At 36.0% G+C, this 27,912-nt stretch overlaps 2 protein-coding genes across 2 annotated transcripts in view; both read right to left on the reverse strand.

Moving 5' to 3' along the window:
* Positions 1 to 27,912, reverse strand: part of LOC111051597 (sister chromatid cohesion protein PDS5 homolog B) — a gene marked incomplete in the record, with an annotated part of 199,314 nt that overhangs the window by 114,041 nt on the left and 57,361 nt on the right.
* On the reverse strand, positions 13,230 to 27,882 carry LOC120348782 (zinc finger protein 319-like). The gene is made up of 7 exons (XM_039443634.1): positions 27,664 to 27,882; positions 24,102 to 24,484; positions 22,392 to 22,534; positions 19,343 to 19,604; positions 17,916 to 18,037; positions 14,104 to 14,290; positions 13,230 to 13,475 (listed from the first exon to the last, which is right to left on the reverse strand). The coding sequence occupies exons 4-7, from the start codon at positions 19,553 to 19,555 to the stop codon at positions 13,245 to 13,247; spliced, it is 753 nt and encodes a 250-aa protein (XP_039299568.1). The 5' UTR covers positions 19,556 to 19,604; positions 22,392 to 22,534; positions 24,102 to 24,484; positions 27,664 to 27,882; the 3' UTR covers positions 13,230 to 13,244.

Here is a 27,912-nt window from a genome sequence, read left to right on the forward strand (position 1 = left end):
TGTACCTTATCCTATGTAATCCTTATTGGAAAATATTGTCACAATATTGAGACATTTTTTTTAAAAATAATATTTAAAAAAAAATGTTGTCTCAATATTGTGACAAAAATTATCACAACATTGTTCAATGTGTTGTAAATGTTGGTCAATGTTGTCAGAATACTCTGACAATATCTTTATGAAACCTTTAATATTTTTCCTACGATATTTGAAAATATTGGTTGATGTTGGGAAGATATTTTCCTGAAATATTGAAATATATTAACACAATATTGATATTGAACCGAATTTTTCCACAAAAAATTGTGGAAAAATTATCCCATAATATTGTGAGAAAATTATTCCACAGTGTTGTGAGAACCTAGCACCTAGGTACCTAGTGCCAACTTACAGGTGAAAAACATTTTTTCAAATGGATGAAACACGTTATGATGTGCTCGGAGAGAATGGAACTAACTCTGCATTATTCATGGATTAGTTCTATTCTCTCTGTGCATGTCATGAGGTGTTTCTATGCATGTTACCAGATTCTGTTTTTACCTGTATGTTTTCACTACCAGCTTGAAAGCGCTTATAAGAGCAACTTGCTCATAGTGTAACAGTACTCTCATTTCACAATTTAAAAAAATATATTATAAATAAATTTTTGCAATTTTGTAAATTTTAATTAATATTTTCAACAATATTGAGGTTTCAGGGATTGATTATTCAATTAAAAACCGTAATTATAATCAATTACTAATTTATTGTTTATGATGTCAGCACTACTATCTTTTCTGTTACTACTATGTACTATATTCTTATCTATTCGACAAGTTCATTTTCACAATCGATGTCGATTATTGCTGTTGTAGCTGGTGTTGATGGCTGAATCCTGGAAAAAAATAGAAAAATCAGAAAGAAACTAATACAAAGCCGAAAATAGATGATCAATTTGTATTTTTAATACTGAAGGGTTATAATTTTTGATATGAAATCATAAACTTGTATTTTTTATTGATAGAAAGTGTAGAGAATCCGATTCTGAAGAGAACGTTAGATGGCAGTGATTGTGTTAAAGTGACTCAAATTTCAGAAATCCCGATCAAAAGAAGAAAAAAAAGTCAAAATATAGCACATCTGAATCAATTTTAGTCTTTCGATTTTCTAAGAGTTTTACAAGTTTTACACAATCATGCCAATCAACTTTCCCTCCAGAATGTAGTTAGCTAGAGTACCAAATAAAAAATTGTTGGTTGGTGAAAGACAAGGTTATTAAAAACAAGATTATTCCGATTTGAGAGAACTAAAAATGATGGGGATCCTGAAAAATAGTAGGCTACAGATCAGAGATCGCCCGACTACACTGGAGATCACAACTGGTGCATTGAAAATATAAATCATATTGAGCTTTTATGGCTCATAACATCCACAAGGTTGCTTTAAAAAAAATATTAATCAATTGAGTTTTACATTTTTACCAATGTTTTACTAATGATATCACGTTTCTGTAATGTTGAAATCAGATCTTTTTATTAGATTTAGTCTAAGTAGAAACCAAGTGATAAGTGTTCTAGTTTGAGAAGTGAAACAAGTTAACAACATAAATGATATTTTCCTACAGTTACCTTGAAAAGTGGCCATTCCTGCACTAATTACAGAATGCAAAGAATCACTTTTCCGCTCTAATGCGCAAAGTATTACTTTGCGTACTCCGGATTTGCAACATGGCAACACAAAATATTTGGTGGGTTATATGGAGGATAAGTGCACGAAAACAAAAATAAAGTTGGTAACAATGACTGTGGTTAGATTTAGATAAGAATCATTTCAATGGCTACCCTACATTTATGATAAAATCCCAATCTAGGAATCCAAAACAAGAATAATGTTCATCTAAATCATAATTAAATGATCATCATTTACAAATTATCATCATTTAGTGATAAATAATAGTTCTTTTCTATTGATAATTATTATTTCAAATGCAAGCAATGAGAAAAATAGCATATTAAACATTATAAAATTAGAATTTTGAGGTTAAATGATTACCGTTCGATATAGATATAATTAAAAATAATAAAAAACATAAGGTTACTACAATAATATTCTCTGTTGTCTATGTTATTTTTATAAATATTTTTCAGTCTACTTTGAGCATTTTTCTCCAAAATTTGAGCAAAAGTCTAAATTTTTGAATCCTGTTTCAGTACATTTTAGCTGGATGAAACAAACTTAGGTACGATTCTTCCCGCTAGGTCGTGCGCTTTCGGTTCAGCCATCTTGCAACCATCCCAATCAGCTGTTGGCGTGTATTTTGAATGCGAATTTCTTGTTCTATCTGTTTTTTTCTGATTCTTGAATGAATAGAAATGAGAATTTTCAGCTTCAATTGGATTATCAATTTTTAAATGAATTAAGGTTGTTATTAATAACAGCATCACACACACACACAAACATTTTATGGATTTCAGCCTTCATTTTACCCATAATTACCCACTTTTCATATTCAATGGTAACTGTAGGAAAAGTTTAATGTGAAATATGTGCGCAAAGCTCCTCTGCTGCACTCAAGAAGCCATTCCGCCCTCGCCTAAGGCTCGTGTGTAAACGTTTCTTTCAGTGCAGCAAACTGTCACTTCACGCACTAGTTGCACAAATAACTATTTTGCTGAAAAGACAAGTGCATGTGCACGGTACTAGAATTTCTGATCTGCAGTACTTCAAATTTTTCTCTCCCCACCCAATTTCCATTTCTTCCTAATATCAGGCAGTTATGGAAAAACCTTCTTTCTAATAACCTTGGGCGAAAAATGCTTATTCAGGAAACAGCTGAATACAGAGTGAGTAAAAGGTTTGGAAACGGCTTGATACTTTTCATAGAGGTAATTTGATGGTAGGTGACGTGGGGGATTGTGCTGAAATTTTCCACTGAATCATGACATTAAAAATTTGGTCCGCCATCTTGGATCAGTCATATTGAACCCTAGCTCAAATTTTTTGAATGGGAAGATGGTCGTGTAACACATTTTTCCAATGCAGATTTTCTAGAGAAATTGATTGTGAGATGAATGCTTACATTTTGTCCAACTTCGATTGTGCTTGTGCAAGCCATGTAGCCGCTTTCAATTGAACTTGCTTTAATTCTGATTTTGGCCAGCACCGTTTTGTAGCAGCTGTAACAAAAAAAAATCATTAGAACACCAATCTCTCACACATTACTCATTACAATGCGAGAGAAAAGTACAAATAACAATGTATAAAGAACAAACAATGTATGAACAAAACTACTTGTTCTAAGTGGAATCGGCTAGGAAGATAAGATGAGGAGGAAAAATACCTCATGGATCATGATTTATCATGTAATAGGCAGATTGTAATGAAACATGAACAGGAAAGGGTTCAGAAGACCCGATAAAAAGTCGGGGTGGAATAATTTAAAAGGAAAAAGCGAATTTAATGAACATGTTGTAAGAAAATTGTAGTATTAATGAATTTCCGATGAAAATATTCAATAATCAGTAATGAAATCATGATTGTCTTCTATTATGTAGGATTAAGAGTGTCCTAGACAATGGAGTCCCTAGTAGGCCTATTATCTTGATATCCTAGAAACTCAAAATAGAACGAAATTCATTTTGAAAAAGTAATTTATCTCTAGTTCTCCATATAGTATTTCTTTATTGGAAATTGAAAGATGGTCTTGTTGTGCATGATAGCCTACCACCTAATTTCCTTCCGCCCTAACTTTGCCCTCCGAGGTTGAAATGAAGGCAACGATTCTATTCTATTCCAATATAGAATTCCAGTATGAATTGAATAGTGATTACCTCGAATCAATAGGATAAACCCTTTCAAAGCTATATGAAGTATTAACCAAAGACAAATCAATTAATATTTCCGATACGAATTAATGATCAGCCTAATAATGACCACCTCCCAAGTTGAAAAAAATCAACTTAGAGATTCAATATTCCAGATCCTGGATGGAATGATTACTTTATTCATTCAATAGAATAGAATGACTTCTTTATTTCAATGACGTGGCGAAGTTTGGACAGTAATGTCCACTCTACCACTTAACCACGATGTTTGTGGGTGTAATATTTAAAGAAAAATTGAATTTTTTGAGTCAGTGAAGTCGAATTTTCTATTCAAGTGGTATTTTTTCTACCTGATATTGATATTGCCAAATTAGCGTAGTTTATAAAATATAAAGCAAGCGACTGTAAACTGAAAAAGGAGAAATTAGCTGGAATCTTACCAATCATAACTTTGGCTATTAGCAGATCCTTGAATGGTTTCTTCTCTATTTTATGATCCTTCCGTTGCACTCCCTTCCAAGAAAAGTTAACGGCTACGTCGAGCGTCACCAGCTTTCCCATTATGCTTGTGATTGTGCGCCCTTCTGAGGTTTTGTCGGCGCATGACGCGACATATATGTCTCCTTTGAAGAAATGAAAAACAAAATACTTAAGTTGAATAATAAAATTGAAGTACAATAAAAGTACTCAAAGGGATCACGTATGTCTGTTGAAAATTCGACTGAGTCATTGTCAATATTTAGAACCGTTTCATAATGAAATAAAAAGACAAATATGTTGTCAAATTCTACAAAGTTTTATTCGGTACAGGACCATGGTTTCGTCACCACACAGGTCACATTTTTAAGTTGACTGAAAAATGTGATCAGTGTGGTCACGAATCCATGGTCCTGTACAGAATAAAACTGTGTAGAATTCGACAAAACATATGTGTGTTTTTATTTCATTATGTCTGTTGAATTCATAATGTAATCTGTGATTTTTTTACAATTTCCAAAAACATCACAAATTGAACTGAACTTAGAAAACAGATTATGTATGCAAATAATTTTTGAGTTTGTTCTAAGTGCTAGGTTATATTTCAATTAGTGGAATTTATAGGTAGGTACACGGCTAAAAATCGTAGTGTTTCTGGCCTAAAAAGCTTCTTATAAAATTAAATTATCACTCCCAATTTGTTTCCTTTTGAGACTCTTTATAAAAACTTCTATCACTCCAGAAATCTCGGTCAAAAAATAAAATTTCAGACTCTGAAGCCTATTATTGTAAGATATTCTTTTATTTGAAATCTGACTACCTATGAGCAATATCATTTTTTTCTGATAGTTTTTATTTTTGAGTTATGCTGTGTAGATTGAAAATTCTCATTCAAATTTTCAGTTAAGATCTCGAAACAATGCAGGATCTGAGGACATCAAAGTCAAATTTGTGAATTGTTCATTAAATTTTTTCAATTGAATTAAATTAATTTATGATAGGAAAACAATTTTAATTCTTACTCACCTGATCAGACGTCGTAACACACGCTAACAGGAACAAACACTGCAACAGGAAAAACAGCAACAGCAAACGCTAACAAACCACTTCTTGAAGGAATGTCTTGAACTTGAACGAAAGACCAGTCATAGAGACGAATGCTGAGCAGAAGTGGTTGCCTTATTCGAAAAGAAATATCCACCCCCTCCCTACTTCAACGTGATAGTTGTGGAAGTGGTGGTTGGATACAATGCCATGTATATACCGTTATAGTATTGAATAGAAAGTTTACGGGTGTGTGTGTGAGAGAGAGAGTGTGTGTTTGTGTGTGTGCAGTGAGTTGGACTTTGGGTGCTCAGAGTTTTTCTAAAGTCATCAGCCCAGGCTAACTTCTCTTTGTTGGAAGAATTGAAAATGCCAAATGCCCTACTAGAAAATGAAATACTATCTTCTCCTTGAGCAGAAAGCTGTTCTGTAATACCGTACCTCATAGATTGCTGGTTCAAAAAAAGGTCTACCAAAAATAGGGAAATGATTTTTATTCATTGGAAAAGTTGACATTTACTTGAGGTAGATGAGTTTTGCATTTTTTGTATTTGAAGAATTCGAAGTATTCGTTTGAGCTTAGTATTGATTGACCTTAGATGAGAAATGAATGCATAAAATGTGTATTTGGAATATTTCGAAAGTACGTTTCTAGTCTGACAAATTTTAATGTTTTTGGTTCTCAGGTAGATTTTTAGTTCTGTTACTATTTTTCAATACACGATTCCTTCATTTGAGTAGAATCTTTATATAAAATCGAAATGGCACTGACTGTTTCATCAGCAGAACTAAAAATCTACTGAGAATAGTAGAAACTATCTACTAAAAAATCTATAAATTAGACTACTTAGTCAAAATGGGAATCACAAAATTAATCATATTTATGCTACCTATTCAATCAGGCTATATTTTTGTGTTACTGGAACATGAACATTGATTTCCTCCATAGTTCATCCTTACTTTACGTGTTTTCAAAATGCAGAGTACAAAAAACTTCACACGAGCCTGCACATCATATCGTGCAGTTCAAAGAAGGGATATTAATATTCTTGTTAAATCGCATGAATGCTGTAATTTGAAACTGAATTAGGAAATTGAAGACGTTTTGGGCAATAGCCTGTTCTTCCTTCTCCGATCATTGTATTTTTTATGATAACCTAATAAATGGATAAATAAATACATTAAAGAATAAAAAATGAGAAAAATTTAAGAAGATTCTGGAGAAACTTGGATTCTATTGCGTTTTTGGTAGATTAGATATTATGAAGAAGCCGCTCAGTATTGGATGAAGTACAGAGTTTATCAAAGACAAGATTATTCACTTGTATAAAATTAAATAGTAGATGCATGAACTGTACCACATAAAATGGGCTACATATCTATACAGATTGTACTTGTATTAAATAAAAATCACATTATCTTTTCAACTATTTTCATTGGAAAACAACATGTTCTGCTATTTAGATGCATTTTTAAGTAATTGACCGAGCAAAGTGATTCAAGTCGACGGTTTTGCATTTCTGTTCAAGTTTAAAAATACTTCACTTGAATGGGCTACTCTTCTACAAATTAGTAAAGAGAAAATGAAAACTAGTAGTACCCTTTATTATTTAAAATATTACAACGACTAGTTTCGACTAGTTTCTTGGTTCATTTTCAAGTTGAAAATTTATTTTAAATAATAAAGGGTACTATAAGTTTTCAACATACCTGTTAAATTTCATGGAAATCTATTGCCGCGTTTCGCCGTAAATGCGGAACATAAAAACATAATAAACATGAAGAGAATATTAAAACTTATACTACTCTTTATCATTTAAAATATTACAACGACTAGTTTCGATCATAACTTAGGTCATTTTCAAGTTGAAAATCTATTTAAAAATATTCTCTTTATGTTTATATGTTTATGTTTCAATGTTTCGCATTTACGGCGAAACGCGGAAATAGATTTCCATGAAATTTAACAGGTATGCTCCTCTTCAAATTGCGCTTCGACGTATGTACAAGGTTCTTTGAAATATTTAGCATTTTAAGGATACGGTAATACAAAAGGAAAAGGAGTCTCTTTCGAACGCCAATATTACCATAAAAATCAGACTATAGAATTATTCATTATACATCAGCTGTCGAGTGGATTATTAATTATTGCATTCAATTAATATCCCAATGTAATTTGATGAAAAATCAGCTGTCGTGTGGACTATTCATTGCAAGCGATGAGGCATGCAATACTGATAACTTACAGTAGCTTATTATTTTCTCCCGTCTTTTCTCTGCTTTCAACTCGGTAAGCTTTTAATGGTAGTTGTGTTTACAACAAATTATTAGCATTCTAATGATGATAATAATAATTAATACTAGTAGCTCTGTGAACAGCAGACCTCACGCAGTTACCACTGTTCAACAGAGTGAATTATGTAGGCGAGATATCGGTGTCTACTGCGCGTGGTCTACTGTTCACAGAATTAATAGTATTATTAAATTAATGATGGTGGAACATTATGTTGTGTTTGAATGAATTGTTAAAAGAGTATAATCAATGGTAGCCCTGAACATCAAAATCAATACCTGTAAAGAATATAGTCAACTTACAAAATATAAGATGATTCCGTGATCCCGAACGATGAAATTGAATTATTATTTAAATCAGTGCAGTATAAGTAGTTTTCAAAAATCAAATGGAAATTAAAAACTCCTGACATTACGCTTGGTGGGAAGTTAACGGTATAATCCTTATTGCTTATTGACATTAGATCCGAGTAATACAAAATAACCTTGTTAGTGTAGGCTATTTGGGTAGATTGACTTGAAAATTTTGAAGAGAAATTCAAATCTCCCGGGCTTGCTGGGACTACGACAAACTATGTGATTGGATCACACTCCCCACTGAGGGACTCACAGGAAAGTAAGCAGCTGGCGACAGATGAATAAGTGAGGTATAATATTGTTACCAAATCAGTTTATACAAACTGTTCATTAGCAAGTTCTGACATCTTCCACATTTTCCATTTCAAACATTTCCCACAAAAGAGGAAAATGGTGGAAAGGGTTTAGAGGGAACTCTAGGACGATTTTCTTTCAACATGACATCCTTTAGGGTGTCGTCCAATATATGTATCGAAAACATTTAGGCTATTTTGGGTGTGCTAGTGCTCTGTAGATGTGAGATTCCCTAAAATTATAATTGGTGGGTAGCCCGTGTTCCACAAGCGTCTAATTAAAAACTTAACAAACTGAAAACTTGACCCACTGAAATGTAGAAGGAATTTGAATAGGCCTATAACCATCGATACCCAGTTTTAGTTGAAGAGAAGGGCTGCTTTCTCTGTTGATAATTACTTGTTCTAGGTTCAGCTTTAACAGAAACGGGATCTACATATTCAATGCTGGCGCTAATTACTTGGTCATATTTGCGGGTTAGTGCGGTCACTTCCAGAGATTTTTCTTGACTAGCCACAAAACTCAATAAACGGTCAAAGGTGGGAACTTGATCATCTGCAGGGGTGCCCACAAGGGGGGGCATGGCGCAATTTGCGCCATCAACATTTTTGGGGGGGGGGGGGGCATGAATTTTTGTATATTTTATGTCAACATTTTGAATTGTGATTAAAAAATCAAGGTATTAATAGAGATATCCTAATGTAGTTAATTTTTCCCACCTTTACAATGTTATATTTTGCTAAGTGTAACTCAATATAAAGCATAAGCACAATTGATAATATTTTGTATGCAGGAATTTTAGTAATTTTAAGCCTATGAGTTTGAAGGTAAATCTTTGATAAAAATAAATTATAACTCCATCATCCACTATTATTCTGATTTCCTTTGCTTCATTTTAATTTTTAATGGTCCTGTGTTTGAGTTTCCTTGCTGTTGCAAGAAATATGCGATATTTTTCTCATATTCACAGTCTCGCCAGTTTTTCGATATAAACAGTAATGCAAGATCAATTTAGGGCAACTCAGCTTATAGAGCATGAAATTTTCTCTCATTTAAGACCAATCGCAAGTTTCTATCATGCATTGTACTCATTTTAGAGACTCTTTACTATCAGTAGAATCGCAAGAAAAATGAGAAAATAAAGATCATCATTCAATTGGCTGTAACTTTTGAACGGTATTGAAAACAGAAGTATATTTCATGGGAGTGAAAAGAGGAGAAAATTCATCACAACCTCGACCACTTTTTGGATTTTGCATCTGAAGTGTTCCACAAGATACGCAACGTTGCATATGCCAGACTGAGAGAATGGGGAAAATATCACAAATTTCTCGCACATTCAAAGTTGCGTATCTTGTGGAACACTTCACATATGAAATCCAAAAAGTAGTCCTGCGCGACCACTCAATTCATTGGAAATTTATTATCTTTAATATTATATAGAGAATGCTTTTTCTCGAAAAATTCATGGTTCTCGAGATTAAATGGAAAACTTAAAAAAATCCAAAATTTTGGGGTGAAGTCGCCTTCTGGTGTGTCAGCAAATTTCAGATTAGAATTCAGCGCCCCATGTATAGGACCATCGAAAAAAATTATTTCGGGGCTGTTTCCTGAAAAACGACCATTTGACTGGACTATAAGTTGTTATCCTATTATAATAGCGAGCAGTTTATGTACATCTGTCTTTATTTTTCTATTTCTATATCTGGTTATCTGGCTATCTGGTTATTTATGTTCAACGGATCTCGGAAACGGCTCTAACGATTTTCACGAAATTCGGAATATAGTAGGTTTATGATATCAAAATTCGATTGCACTAGGTCTCATCCCTGAGAAAACTCCCTGAAGGATATGAAAATGATAATTCATCCTTGAAAAAACAGATGATGATTCCGTCTGTGAATAAATCACAGACGAAATATATTTTTCGTAGTGAATAAATCAAAATTCGGGTAAGTAACAGTTTTGGGCTGTGCCTGTTAGTACTTCCCCAATCATTTTAAAGAAATGATTATCAATGAAATAAATCTGTTTATCAATGAATAAATAACGAGCAAAGCTCGGTGCCCCGATATTTGGTATTAATAGATAGAATTTACAAAATGTACTTGTTCAGATGATATCTTTATTCCAAAAACCAAACCATTTGAAGATACATTTTGTTCGACTTGTGTTATTTACTCCTGTAATGTTAAAAAGTAAATACTACCAACAACACAACATCAGTGACAACCTATTCCAATTCATGATAAATATCGGGGCACCGAGCTCCGCTCTAGAGTACCTACAAAAGCATATAAAAATTATTACAAAAGAAGAAATTATAATAAATATTCATAGTTCATACAGAAAGGTTCTATCTAATCACAGTGGATTGAGATTAATTCGCAGAGGAATGCAAAAATTTCTCTCACAAAAGCATGTTAAATTTTAATCCTGATTCATGTCACGTGAACCAAATCACAGAAGACCAAATTAGGATTATATATTAGGGTTCAGAGTAATGGTGGGTGAATCTATTGGAGCAAGTTGTAGAGATTATTTCAAAGAGTTAAAGATTCTCCCACTACCAGGTGTATATATTTTAGAGGCTCTTTGTTTTATTGATAGGAATAAAGATAGGTTCAATACAGGAGAGTTGTTCCACTCATACAATACCAGATATAGACAAAACCTCAGAGACGACATTCATCGAACTGGTATGTATGAGAGGGGGGTAAAAAGTGCAGGAATTCGGCTTTATAATTCATTGCCAACACGCATAAAAGCTCTTACAGGTGAAAAGTTCAGAATTAAGGTGAGGGAGGAGTTGTTGCAGGTTTGTCCTTATTCCAGTGAGGAATTCTTTTTGCATTATAGAATGCAAAGATTGACGACTTAGATTATAATTGACAAATCCTTATACCCCTTTCATAGGTGGTCAGTGGGATGAAAAAAATGAAATTAAAAAAAAATTAAATTTCTCTATTACTTTGCACTTTACATATGTTACTAGTATATTCTACAATATTATTGAATCTAAATCAGTAATACTTTTACTTGTATTATTCCCAATGATTAATTCGATGAAACTCAACTTGCGCATAAGCTGTATACAAACTAACTTGAGTTGCATAGGATTCAATACTTATTTAACGTACGATTTTTTGGCATCATTTCAAAATCTATTAAATTGAACACAACTTGTGAAACATATGATGTGTCTGTCAAGTTCCATTCAACCTCGTAGAATTTATAAGTACGTCCAAAAATCGATGTGGGCTTTACACACCACGTACGTTTGACTAAATTTGTACTTGTCATCGATAGTAATGTGTGTGTTTATCCAATCACTGTATGCTACCACTGGTTTACAGCTGAAAGTGCCTTCAAGTAACCAGACTGGTCCACCAATATCTTCCTCGGAGTTGAAAACTTAACAATTGATCACGAAAATGTCGAAATTCAATAACAATAGGCGATCACTGAAGGGTCACTAGAACTTCTACCTGTTCATCCATTGTTTTCGGCGGCCCCGTCTCGTTTCTTTAACCCTAAGATTTATTCTAAAGCTGCGTACACATATACGCGCTTCCAACCCGCACCGAGCACGCTCCGCCCTCGTACCGCCCTCGTTCCTCCATCGAACCACAGTCGCTCCGCCCACGCACCCATCATGAACGTTACGGAAGATGTTAGATCTTCTCGCGTTCCCCGGTCGAACCACTTTTGCTCCCCGGTCGATCATCAATCGCTCTGCTGGAGTGACATTCGGTTGCGGAGCAGAGCGAAAGTCTGTACGCACCTTAAAGCTGCGTTCACTTATACGCACTTCCAACGCGCACCGAGCACGCTCCGCCTTCGTACCACCCTCGTTCCTCCATCGTACCACAGTCGCTCCGCCCGCGCACCCATCATGAACGTTACGGAAGATGTTAGATCTTCTCGCGTTCCCCGGTCGAACCACTGTTGCTCCCCGGTCGATCATCAATCGCTCTGCTGGAGTGACGTTCGGTTGCGGAGCAGAGCGAAAGTCTGTACGCACCTTAACACTTCACTGCTTAGTGACATAGTGATTCATATAAAGGTGGGTACAGACTTTCGCTCTGCTCCGCAACCGAACGTCACTCCAGCAGAGCGATTGATGATCGACCAGGGAGCAAGAGTGGTTCGACCGGGGAACGCGAGAAGATCTAACATCTTCTGTAACGTTCATGATGGGTGCGTGGGAGGAGCGACTGTGGTTCGATGGAGGAACGAGGGCGGTACGAGGGCGGAGCGTGCTCGGTGTGGGTTGGAAGCGCGTAAATGTGTACGCAGCTTAATGTATCAGTTTCTATCTAGTGTTGTAGTAGTTCTAAATATTGTCAGATATTCCCACTGCATGGTTTTACATGTTATTCATACATTATATGAGTCAGATTCTCTACTTTTAAAATACTTCAACATTTCACCGATAGAGTGCTGCAAATTCATAACCTCATGTCACTGAAAAGTGAAAGTACGACATTTTCACGACTTGGTAACATCACTATTTTTTCAAAATATACCCTTTATTTTATTTCAACACAACTATTTCCAATCCTTCAAGAGCCATTTTAAAGTGTAAATAAGATAAATGAACAACACTGAATTAATGCTAGTTTATGTTCATTATGATAATCATCATATCCTTTAATTTCATGAACTGCAAAACTTCACTGGAAATTGGTTGCCTAAATCAAACTGAAACAAGTTAATTTTTTTGTTAAATAAGTTCCCCGTCTTTCGGAGGAGACGATAATCTGTCGGTCCCGACTACCTGAAAAGCAGTCGTCATCTCTCATCATCACTCATTACCCACGCACAAGCCTAAGAGCTAATGTTGGCTTCACCCTCAGTATTATTATTATTATTTATTCCTAGTTAAATTCTGTCATGAAAAAAAAGCGGTAGGCTGAATGTAAAAGAAGATTATTTTCTTTTACATTTTCGTGTTGCACTTGATCAATGTTTAGACTATAAGTGTAGAGTACCTTGGTCGCAGAGCGGACAGCTCCAGAGGGGCGCTGAGGCGTGGTTGTCGGTGATGTGGTGCACGAGGCGGGGCCCCGAGGTAGGCGGATGCTCGCAGAGGGGACACTGGTACTGCAGCGAGGCCGTTTGTACATGCTCGGCGAGCACGTGGATGCCGAGCTCCTCTTGCGAGACGTAGATTTGGCCGCACAGCGGGCACCTCCACATCTTCACCTAAACATCAAATTCACACAATTACCAACAAATATAAATAACCTACACAATAATTTCATCATCATTTATTTCTCACACTTGCGCAAGTTGTTTGTTGATTTTGTTTTTATTTTATATTCTGTGAAAATAAATAATATATTTTTACTATTTAAAATATGTTAGACTTGGAGCGACAGAAAGAGATGCTGAGGGGCGAACTACGTGGAGACAGTTTGTTGGTGCGGCCAAATGTCAACTTAGATATAGATGGCCCTGGGAGTAAGTAAGTAAAATATGTTATCAACACACAACCGAGATAGAATTTACATAAACGACCTTCCCGCATATATGCATCTATAGTGAGGTCCACGTTATAATGGCAGTGGAGGAAGATAGGAGAACAACGTTGCCGTCAGCACAAGCAGGTAATGTTTTCTATTTCTCAATTATTATTCTTTAGATTATTATGACAGAAAATAGTGTACGTTACTTGGACGTGAATGTCTTTCTACTCGGCTAACGCCTTGACTAGAAACATCATTCTCGCCTGCAAAAGGTCCCTTCCCGTCCATGTGAGGTAAGATACTATTATATATCAGTAAAACACATTAACAACTTGAAAAAGCGAGATAAATGAAAGTGAACTGACCGGAGTAACGGGCGGAGCAGCAGGGGTTTCATTGGCCGTGGCCTCGCATTTGTGATGATTGACATGATGGATGAGCTCTCCCTCGTCGGGCAGCACCGCCTTGCACAGCGGACAGGGGAACGTCGAGGTCTTGTCGATGCAGTGCACCTCCTGAGTGTGCGCCAACACTGCCTGCCTATCTGATTGCCTAAGCATTCACACATCAAACACCAATTAGTTAAACATATAAGCTCAATACGATGGATTAGATTAGATTTTTATCATGTCCTGAACATCCACAATAGTGGACAGAGGATGGGTCAACATTCAACTTATAAAGGTAAAAAAACACATAATACACCGAGCGAAGTGAGGTCTAAGATTCAAGTCGACGGTTTGGCATTTTTCTTAATGTTTAAATGTTTATATGTTTTATGTTGCGCATTTACGGCGAAACGCGCTAATAGATTTTCATGAAATTTGACAGGTATGTTCCTTTTTTAATTGCGCGTCGACGTATATGCAAGGTTTTTGGAAATTTTGCATTTCAAGGATAATATAAAAGAAAAAGGATCCTCCTTCATACGCCAATATTAGAGTAAAAATCAGACTATAGAATTATTCATCATAAATCAGCTGACAAGTGATTACACAGATGTGTGGAGAAGCCAGTCTATTGCTGTATTTCCATAAGGTCTATAGTTTCAATCAGGTACTTGTGGATGAGAATACTGCGTGAGGTCTACAGTTCACAGAACTACTAGTAAAATGTTTAAACAGGGAAATCAGTCGTATAGATCACTCAGACTAGTACACCTGCTTTAGCCTATTTAATCACATACAGGACATAGCTAGACAGTCCAATTATAAAATTCATCTAATGAATAAAATGGTCTCTCAACTATCCAATCTCTGAATTTAATTTTGAAATTCCTGATGTCCAAATCTTTTAGGTTGGCCGGTAGAGAAATATAAATTTTTGGCCAGCTATACTGTGGCGTCTGTGGGATACCAACATATAAAATATTCCAAGCTGATCGAGAAGGTACCAACGTTATTATCATAAAACAATCGTCGATGTATCCGAATGACTGACTGTTAAATTGAATAATATTCAACAACACAATTCGAGTCAATATCAAATATAATTATTATTATTATTAAACGAAAATCCAAATTGAATGCTATAATTCACCCCGAAGACTTCTGCTACTGCAGATATTGACAACAGGGTAAACAGCTAGATATAAATTCGATGAGCGCTAATATTCAAAAACTATTTGTCAGCCCAGGAATGACAAATAATTTTTGAATAGTAGCGCTCATCGAATTTACATCTAGCTGTTTACCCTGTTGTCAATATTTGGAGTGGCAGAAGTCTTCGGGGTGATTTACAGCATTTAATTTGGATTTTCGTTTAATAATTATTAAAAACACTTGACTATTGTTATAGAGATAGCGTTATACAATAGCGTAAGATATCCCATGTTATAGGGCGTTTATGTCGCAACGTTTACTGTTATCTCAAGCCGATTACTGTCGATTATTGTAGATTTTTACTGTTTTGGCCGGGTGAGATTGTATGAACGGCACAATATGAGAGACTGTCAGCGTCACATACCTTTATGGAAAAGAACTACGTGGACTATCGGCTTGAGATAACAGAAAAAGTAACGACATAAATACCCTATACCATGGGATATCTACTTATGCTATTGTTTCTCTATGCTATTGTCAGGTACTGACAGAGCGTCAGTAGCTCTGGCATCCAATTATACAATATTTTATCTGATTTCATAAAGAATATGAATGAACGCGGTTTTAGATCTAAATTGGAATCGATCTCACCAAGTGTGCTTTCTACACAAAGGAAGAGTAAATTGATCATTACTCTACATGAATTGTGTTTTCTTCTCATGTGTCTTCTTTCTGTTACTGTGGGCTATGTCTATTTTGTTCGACCATTTGAGGCCGGTTTACGAGCTCGGGATTTAGCTAAGTTTTAGACTTTAAACAGCTGGAGTCATAAAATAAGCTTTCCAGAACGGGGCGTAGTCGCAGTTTTTATAACAGTGGTCGCAGTTTTTATAACAGTGGTCGCAGTTTTTATAACAGTAGTCGCAGTTTTTATAACAGTAGTCGCAGTTTTTATAACAGCTAGATGGAAATTCGATGAGTGCTACTATTAAAAAAATTATTGTCAGCCCGGGAATCGAACCCAGTATTTCCTAATTGCCGGTCAGGAATGCTTTCCCATACACCAAACTGACAATCTCTGAATAGTAGAATAGTAGCGCTCATCGAATTTCCATCTAGCTGTTTACCCTGTTGTCAATATTTGCAGTAGCAGAAGTCTCCGGGGTGAATTACCGCATTTTATTTGAATTTTCGTTTAATAATAATAATAATAATGAATTCATTAGCATTTAAATAAATTGCAATATCTCAGTAATTTCCATCTATAAAATATAAGCTCAATATGGTAGTCCTACTAAAATATAATAATTTTCACAGTTATTATCATCCAATTCATTGCTTCCTAAGGGCCGGTTTCCGAGCTCAGGATTTAGCCAAGTTCTAGACTTTAAACAGCTGGATTCAGAAAATTGGCTTTCCAAAACCGAGCTTAGTCGTAGTCCATGTTAAAATTAAATTTCGAAAACTAGAAAATTGTTCGTGTAGGATCCTTAATATTGTAAGGACCTTAAGTTCCAAATTTCTAGTCATTCCGTTAATTGGGAGATAAGATAATAACGTGTACACACACACACACACACACAGACCAATACCCAAAAACCACTATTTTTGACTCAGGGGACCTTGAAACTTATAGAAATTTAGAAATTGGGATACATAATTTTTTTATTAAGTATTGCTTTCCAAAAACATTTAAGGTACCCTAATTTCATGTTTTCTATACGTTTCATTACTTTCCTTGCCCTATTACCATAGGTAAGGAAAGTATTGCTTTCCGGAAAAAATTAAGGTACCCCAATTTCTAAATTTCTATACGTTTCAAGGTCCCCTGAGTCCAAAAAAGTGGTTTTTGGATATTGGTCTGTATGTATGTATGTGTGTGTGTGTGTGTGTATGAGTGTATGTGCGTCTGTGTACACGATATCTCATCTCCCAATTAACGGAATGACTTGAAATTTGGAACGTAAGGTCCTTACAATATAAGGATCCGACACGAACAATTTCGATCAAATGCGATTCAATATGGCGGCTAAAATGGCGAAAATGTTGTCAAAAACAAGGGTTTTCGCGATTTTCTCAAAAATGGCTCCAACGATTTTGATCAATGACCTAAAATAGTCATTGTTAAGTACTATCAACTGCCACCAGTCCCATATCTGTAAAAATTTCAGGAGCTCCACCCCATCCATGCATAGTTTGATTTTAGATTCCCAATTATCAGGCTTCAGATACAATTTTAAACAAAAAATTCCAAATGGAAAAAATTCAGCATGAAAATCTTTACAAAAAATTAATGTTTTGTAACATTTTCACCTAAAAATGGAAATAAGCTCGAAATTCGAGTAAACGTGATTATTCAATATTGCAAACTGTTGGCAAGTGTTGATTCTATCAAATCATTCACTATGAAGAGATAGCAGATCTCGTGTGTCTCCAGCGTTTTCGTCCTGTCACCAGCTGGCTCAGATCTTTGTTTATAAGTAGACTTGAGATGCGCGTAAACACTAGCGTCAGGTGATCAATTTTCATAACGGCAAAGAAAATTGTGTGAGTGCGCCACACCAGATTTTTCGGAAAGCAATACTTCCATTACCTATGGTAATAGGGCAAGGAAAGTAAAAATATAAAGAACTCACCAGGTAGCGAAGAGACCACACTGAACGGGCTTTTCTTGCTGGGCTGATTTGTTTTTCGAGCCTTTAGGTCGACCTCTCTTTTTGTGACTACTTTCTTCTTTCATAGACCAATCCTTATCATCCTGAAAAAAGTATGTGAAGTTTTAAAATTTTCCTAAAAGGCCTTTGAAAAATATAGATTGGTATTGTAGACATTTTACTTTACCAAATTACAGTAAACGCGATTTGCACCAAAACAAAGATAAGCGGCCCAATATTTGAAAGTTTCGCGTGCAATAATCGAATTTAATTGATATTGATAAACATAGGTTACTGTATTTGTTGATCAGGAATAACTGTAGTATTTACGAAGAATTTCGAAAAACTAATAGGAAGTATAGAGAGGTCCACGTAATAATGGCAGTATTTGATTAACATTGGTTAATTGTTCTATTCTTGTCTATCATTCGAAAAACCCGATAGCACTATCATTTTCTTGCTCCGCAACGTTGCCAGATTGTTTCGAGACCACGTAGAAATATAATTACCAAAATATTTAGTCTCAATTATAAAAATTCATTATTAAGTAATTGAAAACATATTTTCTTGACGAATAAAATATAATCGATTTTATTATTAACAAGAATGGAAATTAATACAGTATTATATCGGATATACTGGGAATGCTATCTAATTTTTAAGGCAGTGGTAACGCAGAGAATCGGCAACAGTGAAGTCCTGTCATTTCCACTGACTTAATAACGTGGACCTCACTAGAATTTTGGAGTGAAAAGTGAAATCTTATCCTCATTCTTTTTTGAAACTTTTAGGGCCGTTTGCACAGTCAAAGCTTAAACTCGATTTAATCAGCTGGTGGCTTAAACTCAAAATGAAACACATTATAACAAACTAGACTTGATACGAATTTAATCCAGTTTAAAATGAGATTTAGTTTAAACCGTCACTGTGCAAACGGCCCTTATTTGTCAAAATTTGGGAGAAGACAGTTTTGGGCTATGCCTGTTGTCTTCTCTCAATCATATTATCTATATTATAATTATGATTTGTGATTGACATTGAAATAAATAATTTAGTGTTGGCAGATTGTCATTTCGAGTAAAGTCAAATCAAGCTTTATTCCATTAGATAAATTACATCTTTCAATACTGTCTATTGCTAAAATCTTAACATCAACTCAGCGAACATACGAGTGCAGACACTGATGTGTCTGTGAGTTCACTTGGTTGTAATCTAACAAAATGAACTTTGTACTTTTTTGATCTGTATGAATTTTCGACTTTCTCAAATTCTCAATTTAAACATAGAAATTTCATCTCCATTATGTAAAATTGCATCATCCCTTATTCTAGTGTTGCTAAAATAGGTTTTGGTTTGTAAGTAAATTATACTTTGTACATAGAATAATCTAATTAATGTCGCTGACTTACCACATCATCCCAGGGATACTGGCGTTTGCGCGAGCCTTTCGGCCGCCCGCGTCTCTTGTTGCGCATATTATTGTTGCTGCCTTCGTCGTTGTACTCTACGTAGAAGTAGTCATAATCGCCGCCATTCTCCCACACAGGCTGCTCCAATTCTTCGCTGGCCTCCGGCTCCAGTTCTTCCTTGTCGGGCATTTCGTCACGCGGCAACACCTTCATGGAGCCGTCACAGCACAGCGGGCAGTGTTCTTCGTCTTCATCCGCATTTCTAAGTGAAAAAATACTCAATCATGAAATACCGTTAACGTAAAAAAAAACTTTTTCATAGAACAAAGTTCCAAATCAAAACTTACTTGTTCATTCATATAATGGGCCATATGAATAAAGTTGAGCATTTGCTTATACTTCTAAAATATGGAGCATTTGCTTCATTTTCTATGAATAAACGTGAGCAAAACCTTTTTCTCATGCTCATCAAAAAATTAGTTTGCGTTTTTGCTCAAAAGTAAAAGTTTATACTCAACATTTTATTCATAAATTAGAGCATTTGCTCAACTTTTGAAGCAAATGCTTCGAAAAAGGTGAGTCTTGTCTAGAGCAGCTATTCACCTTTTGCTCATAACTAATTCGCATGAGGAAGAGGAAACTATACCAGATACGATCACAACCAATAGTTGAGAACTATAAAACTCTTTTTAGATTCAACCATGATATCACGATTATTCCTACAAAAGAATAAATACAAAAGATAGCAGCTACCTGATATAAAGATAGCCATCACAAAATAGGAAATAGGCATTTAAGAAGATGAGAGTGTAGACGATTATAATAAGGCTATTGATATTATAAGATTATGCTGAAGATTATTATAGAGATGACATTTTTTCACACTATTTTTTCAAAATTCTAAACTCAACTTACCTAAAACTCAATTCATAAATAGAAAACAGAGCAGACGGCGCAAACACAAGCGGTGTCTCCTACTTGCACATTTAGCGCTTACGTGAGCTATAAAAACAAAGTAAGGCCATAAAGGTGAATCAGCTGATGAAAAATCTTTAAAATACGTGGGGCACCAAACAAGTGTTTGGCAGCATGGAAGGTGATTCGGAGTGAAACAAAATCATCTGCTCCTGCACGTGGTCCACTATCATAAGAGAAGCTGAACAATGACTGGGTGGACTCCATCCAGCAGATTCGAGAGCGGATTGCGGCATCACCAGAGGCATCAAAAACACCACTGGAGCTGCTGGAAGACATCAGGCGACCACCAGCGGCAGCCTTCGCTTGGCGTGGAGTGACCTGTGAGGACATCCTCTGGATCTCAAGCAGAATGGAGACCTCAACCAGCAAGGACTTTTACTTCATGTCTAGTGGTTTCTTAAAAAGTATAATTGAGCTCATAATTGTCCCACTCACATATTGTATTAACATATATCTGTCTCAATCTAAATTTGCAGACCAGCTAAAATTGGTAAAGGTAATACATGTGTTCAAGAAGGGTGATAGGGGTGACCCTAATAATTATAGACCCATTTCAATTTTGCCTATTTTGTCCAAAATATTTGAAATGGTGATAGCTGAGCAACTCTATGAATTTTGTGAGTTGAATAATCTGTTTGCAGGTACACAGTTTGGCTTCAGAGTGGGGAAGTCGACAGTGGAGGCTGTTGAACATATTGTTCTCAAGGTAGGTCCATGCAAGTTTTGAGAAGGGAGGCCTTGCTGGGCTCACATTGTGACCTTAGCAAGGCATTTGACACCCTGGACCATGCTACTCTTTTGGCCAAGCTCGCTTCCTATGGAATTGGTGACAGCCCTCTGATGCTTCTCCGTTCCTACCTGGAAGGACGTGAGCAAATAGTGCTGGCGAATGGTGTGAGGTCTCAAGTCAGATCAGTGAGCTGTGGGGTCCCCCAGGGCTCTGTACTGGGGCCTCTCCTGTTTCTCATCATGATTAATGATGTTGCCCTTTTCAGAGACAGGACTGTGGTGTGTTATGCTGATGACACCTCAATGCTGGATATCAGTGGTGACATGACTGACCTGGGCAGAAAGATGTGTGCTTCTGAGAGGGCTGTTGCAGACTGGTTTCGGGCAAATCTCTTCCTTCTCAATGGCGAGAAGACCCAAAGAATTGTGTTTGGCATCAGGAATGGAGTACTATATGATTTCCCTCCAGTGAAGCTCCTTGGCTTCACTCTGGACCGTAAGCTTTCCTGGGGCGGGCACATTCAGGTAGTCTGTGGCACGTTGAGCAGGGTGCTGTTTTGCTCAGGAGCCTGAGATGTGTACCAGAGGCCCATCTCCGCATGTGTTACTTCGCCTTCTTTTAAGTGTGATGGCATATGGCATCACCTTGTGGGGTGGTGCCTCTGAGGTAAAAGATATACTGTTGGTGCAGAAGAAGGCCATCCGGATTCTTTGTGGGACAGAATTTTTAGCGCATTGTAAGCCTCTTTTTGTGAGTGAAAAGATTCTCACTGTTTTCAATCTTTACATTTACAGGTCAGCTATAAAGGCATTCCACAGTGTCTGTACTTTGCCTACCAGGGGTGATGTGCATGATCATGGCACCAGAGGCAGGCTGAGGCTGGACCTGCCATATTGTAGATTGGGGAGGACCCAGAGCAGCCTCATCTACCAGCCAGCTAGAATTTTGAACAAGCTGCTACTTTCAGCCAAGACTCTGCCAGAGACGGGCTTGAAGAGGAGACTGAGGGCTTTCCTTCAGGAGAACCCCTTTTATTCTCTGATGGAGTTCTATGATTGTGATCCTCAGACTGTAAGTAGATACTTCTTGCATTAGTCTTGCTGCTCTTCTGCTGCTGCTTTTTGTGTTTTGATGTGTATTTTTGTTCTTGACCTGTCTTATGACAGTTTTTTATGTTCTTGAGTTGGTCACTTGTGGCCATACCTATGACCACGCCATGAACAGAAACTCATTATTATTATTATTAGTAATCGGCTTGAGATAACAGTAAAAGTTGCGACATAAACACCCTATACCATGAGATACCTACTTACGCTATTGTTTCTCTATGGAAATACTCACTTCTCAAATTCATTGGATTGGTAGAGAAGTTTTTTCAATAGATCATCAGCCGCCGTGACTCGCCTAGTGAAAGCGTGACTGGCGTTCAGGCATTCCACGCAGCTCAGACAGACCTGCTTTGGAAGTTCGTCCTCTTTACTCACCTAAAAGAAAGATATCAACAAAAGTTACAGACCAAACTTTACTCAACTTCAAAAATAAATTAACGAAAGTTACAGACCAAGCTTTCCCTTCAAAAAGTGCATTCAGTGAACTGAGAGTCCAATCAATCCGTCAACTCTATGTGCTTGGTATATTCAAGTATTTCAATAAGCATAGAAGATCATTTTCAAGAATTAATGTAACTCTTAGAACTTTTTGTGTAGTTGAGAAGTTGATATTGTGGTAATTATTTATATTGAATGAAAAAGACTAAGAAATTGTCAAAAACCACAGATTTATTGATACTTAGAAAGACCGGTTTCGGTTATTACACCATTGTCAATCTCTGATTTGAGTTCTATGAGTTATTGAATGAAAAATACTCAGAAATTGTCAAAAACCACAGAAATCAGAGATTTATCAGAGATTGACAATGGTGTAATAGCCGAAACCGATCTTTCTAAGTATCAATAAATCTGTGGTTTTTGACAATTTCTTAGTCTTTTTCATTCAATAACTCATAGGATACAATTTACATAGATATTTTACTTATGATTCTAATTATGTGTGATTCTATATTTTAATTATGATTCCTAAACAGCTGGTATACATCGCTCCAAAGATTGTAAACTGCAACCCGAACCTATCGGTGAGCCTATTAAGTTTGTTTCAATTTATATTAAAAACTGGATACTTCACAACTATTACTTCCATCTTAATTTTCTATGAGATCAACATTTTTTCAACTCTTGAAACTATTCATTATGTCAGGATTAATTCACAATTATTTATAGCATTTATTTCAAATATAGGTACTTTCCATTGTTTGTATAAAAATATTCCATTTTAAATTATTAGCTCAAGATTTAGAAACAGTTAAGTCTCTACTCCTACTGGCGAACAAGTGTTTCACTTATGCCATTAGTTCTTCACCTCTAGCCGTATTTTACAGATAGTAGATACAAATATTTAGAATTAATGTTTTTTTTTCTAATTGACACATCTTTGTATTGTTTTTGCGTTTTTTGTTTTATGAATTGAAGCTTTACTCAACTTCAAAAAGAAATCAAAAAAAGATACAGACCATTTCAACAGTTTATCTTATGAATATTCTCTATGATCAGGCTATTCTGAAACGTTTATGTTGGTAATAAAATTGAAACGAGATAACGTGCAATCGAGCAGTTGGTATTAATACTTTAAACAGTTTTGTTTTACAGTAGTTGACAGTAAACATTGACAGTAAATATTTTGATTTTTCACATATTCACTCGCTCACTCACTTTTTTACTATCCACAGCTGTTTCAGTCAAGGATGAATTATCCTTTTAATGTCGTTCAGCGAGTTAGCGCCGTTCATCGTTAGAGCCGTTTTCGAGATCCGTTAAACATAAATAACCAGATATAAAAATACAAATGTACAGAAATTGTTTGCTTAATAGGATGAAAGCTTTGCTGGACCATGACACTGTCTACATTTTACGTATCATGTATTTAATTACTTGACACGAGCTATCCAGGAAAACCTAGCCTTGATCAAGACATTGGATAATCCACTGGAATGCTTACCAATATAGGCAGTGCCTCGTTGATTTTATCCGCCAAAGTGTCAATGCCTTCGTCTCTTCGTCGTTTTTGCCCGGTTCAGTTGGCGTCGACTGGAAAATGAAAACGGCGTCCTCCTCAATGGTGCATGCACAGAGTCGACAGTACTTGACGGAGAGGCGTTTGCGCGGCACAATGTCTGACTCGACCATTTGGGGGTCCAAGTGTGGCTCACTTTTGAGCCCGACATGCTCGTCCATGGGTCGAGGGCATCGCCGTCACCGACCGCCGTCTTCTCGTCGGCCGTCAGCTCGGTGAACGGACCGGACAACAGTTCGGACGACATATGCGGCAGATGTGTTCCGGCGAGCCCTCATCCGGTTTCGGAGACTCAGGTTTAGGAAAGTCTGCAAAACACAATTTAGAATTCAAATACTGTAGGTAAAAATACTCGTATAGGCTATTGTAAATTGCAATAATTTTCATTTCGAACGATAAAAACTTGTCTACAGATGGAAATTACTGAGATATTGCAATTATTCAAATGCTAATGAACTAATAATTATTATTAAACGAAAATCTAAATTAAATGCTGTAAATCACCCCGAAGACTTCTGCCACTGCAAATATTGACGATAAAACACTTGTCTACAGATGGAAATTACTGAGATATTGCAATTATTCAAATGCTAATGAATTAATAATTATTATTAAACGAAAATCGAAATTAAATGCTGTAAATCACCCCGAAGACTTCTGCTACTGCAAATATTGACAACAGGGTAAACAGCTAGATATAAATTCGATGAGCGCTACTATTCAAAAACTATTTGTCAGCCCGGGAATGACAAATAATTTTTGAATAGTAGCGCTCATCAAATTTACATCTAGCTCTTTACCCTGTTGTCAATATTTGCAGTGGCAGAAGTCTTCGGGGTAATTTACAGCATTTAATTTCGATTTTCGTTTAATAATTATTAAAAACACTTGACTATTGTTATAGAGAAACAATAGCGTAAGTAGATATCCCATGATATAGGGCGTTTATGTCTCAACGTTTACTGTTATCTCAAGCCGATTACTGTCGATTATTGTAGATTTTTAATGTTTTGCCCGGTGCGATTGTATGAACGGCACAATATGAGAGACTGCCAGCGTCACATAGCTTTATGGAAAAGAACTACATGGACTATCGGCTTGAGATAACAGAAAAAGTTACGATATAAACACCCTATACCATGGGATATCTACTTATGCTATTGTTTCTCTATGCTATTGTCAGGTACTGACAGAGCGTTAGGATCTCTGGCATCCAATTATACAATATTTTACCTGATTTCATAAAGAATATGAATGAACGCGATTTTAGATCTGAATTGGAATCGATCTCTCAAAGTGTGCTTCCTACACAAAGGGGGAGTACATTAATCATTACTCTACATGAATTGTATAATGTTTTCTTCTCCTGTGTCTTCTTTCTGTTACTGTAGGCTATGTCTATTTTGTTCGACCATTTAGATTTTTGACAAATTCAGATCCCCTGATCAAGTGGGCAGTGGATGCTATTTAATCTATCTGTTAGTGCCACTTTTCATTCTAAGAACTGGACTGCCGTTACATGGCATTACCGTTCACATTTTCAACAGTACTAAAAAAATCATTTATTCACAGCCAGCAATACAAATTGTAGGTACAGCAAGGCAATCAGAATAGGTAGCTGATATAGTAAGGTCCAAGTTATGATGGCAGTGGCAGAGAAATATAGAAGAACAACGTTGCCAGTGGTTGTCGAACATCAGAAAATGTGGTCAGTAATTATGTTATCCTATTCCAGTTATCCATAAGTGAGATCCACGTTATCATGGCAGTATTCAATTAACATTGATGCTGCTATATTTGTCTATCATTCGACAAAACAGATAGTGCTATCCTTTTCTAGCTCCACAACGTTGCCAGATCGTTCTTTTACGATGTAGAAATATAATTAACAAATTATTTAATCCCATTTATTATTTAATCATTGTGAAATATATTTTCTTGGTGAATAAATATAATTTATTATTAATAATAAATTATATAAATATTGTTAATATCAGATATACCGGTATTAGCTATATTTTATAGAAACCTGACTACATTGACCTGACTTATATACATAGGCTCTTCCATAACTGGAGTCCTTGGGATGAAAAAAAGAAGGAAGAGGCGAGGCAGAGAATCGGCATCAATGATCTTTCTCCACTAACATTACAATTAACATATAAGCTACATCTATATAAATAAAGTTCTAGCCTCAAATTTTGACGTTCAATAACTTTTTTATGTGTGCACCGAATTTGGTGATTTTTGTTTAGTTGTTATGTTCAGGAGCAGGATAAGGCCTATCAAATTTATGATCAGACTTCAGGACTTTTTTCTATGGTCCTTCAAAGTTTACAAGTAATCCTTATGGAAGAAGATTTGTGAGCAGGCCACACACAGAAATAAAAATTAGCTGTTATTGCGTCAACCAACAGCCGTCGGTAGATCTGTTTTTCTATTTTTTATTTCTACTGATTCACAAAATTTTGATTCTAATAATAATGCCGCGGTGCGAACGACGTCCAAACTTGGGTCGTAGAACTTGAAATGCTGTAAATTTAGAATATGGACGGGATAATCAGCAGCAAGGAGATGTGCCATTAAATTTCCCAGCAAGCTGCATTCAACTATATCTAAAAATACAAACTGCTGTACAACTAACTGAGCACATGAAAAGTCCATATTGAGATGTAAAATACTGATTGTCGGATAATTTCATAAAAATATAGTGCATCAGATTAAGCTAAGACTAAGAACAACTGAGGAAGCGCGGCTTGGTGATACAAAGTGTTGAACTTGTGGAGATTACCTTTTCACACCGTTCCACGCCATGTCCGATTCAGTGTGTGTGAGTTCTCCCATTCAAACCAATATACAGTAAGCAAGAAGCACCTGATGCAAAATGCCGCATCGCGCCTCCTAAGGTGTGCATCCAGCTAAAGGTTGTCATGAGATGCATTAACTATTTGGCGGTACGAAGTTCGCTGGGCAGCTAGTTATTAATAAATATTACCATTATACATTATTGATGTTACTGACTGTTCATTCTTATTAAAAATAATAAATTATTATAATTGAGAATAAATATTTTGTAATAGATAATATTTTTACATTGTTGAGAAACGATAAGTAAACGTTAAGGAGCTGGAAAGGGATAGCGCTATCTGCTTCGTCGAATAACAGAAAGGGATAGCGCTATCTGCTTCGTCGAATAACAGAAAGGGATAGCGCTATCTGCTTCGTCGAATAACAGACAAGGATAGCAAAGCTAATGTTAATCAACTACTGTCATTATAAAGTAGACTTGACTATAACGAGCGGACCTTCAATATTGGGAGTGGTCTTATCACTGTTTTGACTCACTGAGAGTGGTTGTGTATGGACCCATAAGTTAGAGTGTTTAAAAAGTAGACTTTCAATAAGAATCAAGGTGGATTATCGATGTAGCTAGTTTCTTAAACAAGAATAAAAACCTATTTCGGAGGTTTAGGTTGCACGGTCTCACCTGATTCCTTTTGATTTCTCAATGATTTGAAATAATACTCGATGACATTGGCTGTCATTTCGAATGGTTTGGTGGCACTGATGAGTTGTTTCAGATTGACAGAGAAATTTTCTTGCTCAACCAGCCGGTTCGACAGAGCTTCAAATGTGTCGTCAGGCAGCATGTCTATTTCCACCTTTTTCTCGTCTAAATCGCAACGGAGTACGAGACGCATTTTTACTGAAAAATGAATAAATGAATTATAAATCG

The sequence above is a fragment of the Nilaparvata lugens genome, chromosome Y (genome assembly GCF_014356525.2).
Source record: "Nilaparvata lugens isolate BPH chromosome Y, ASM1435652v1, whole genome shotgun sequence".
Classification (NCBI taxonomy): domain Eukaryota; kingdom Metazoa; phylum Arthropoda; class Insecta; order Hemiptera; family Delphacidae; genus Nilaparvata; species Nilaparvata lugens.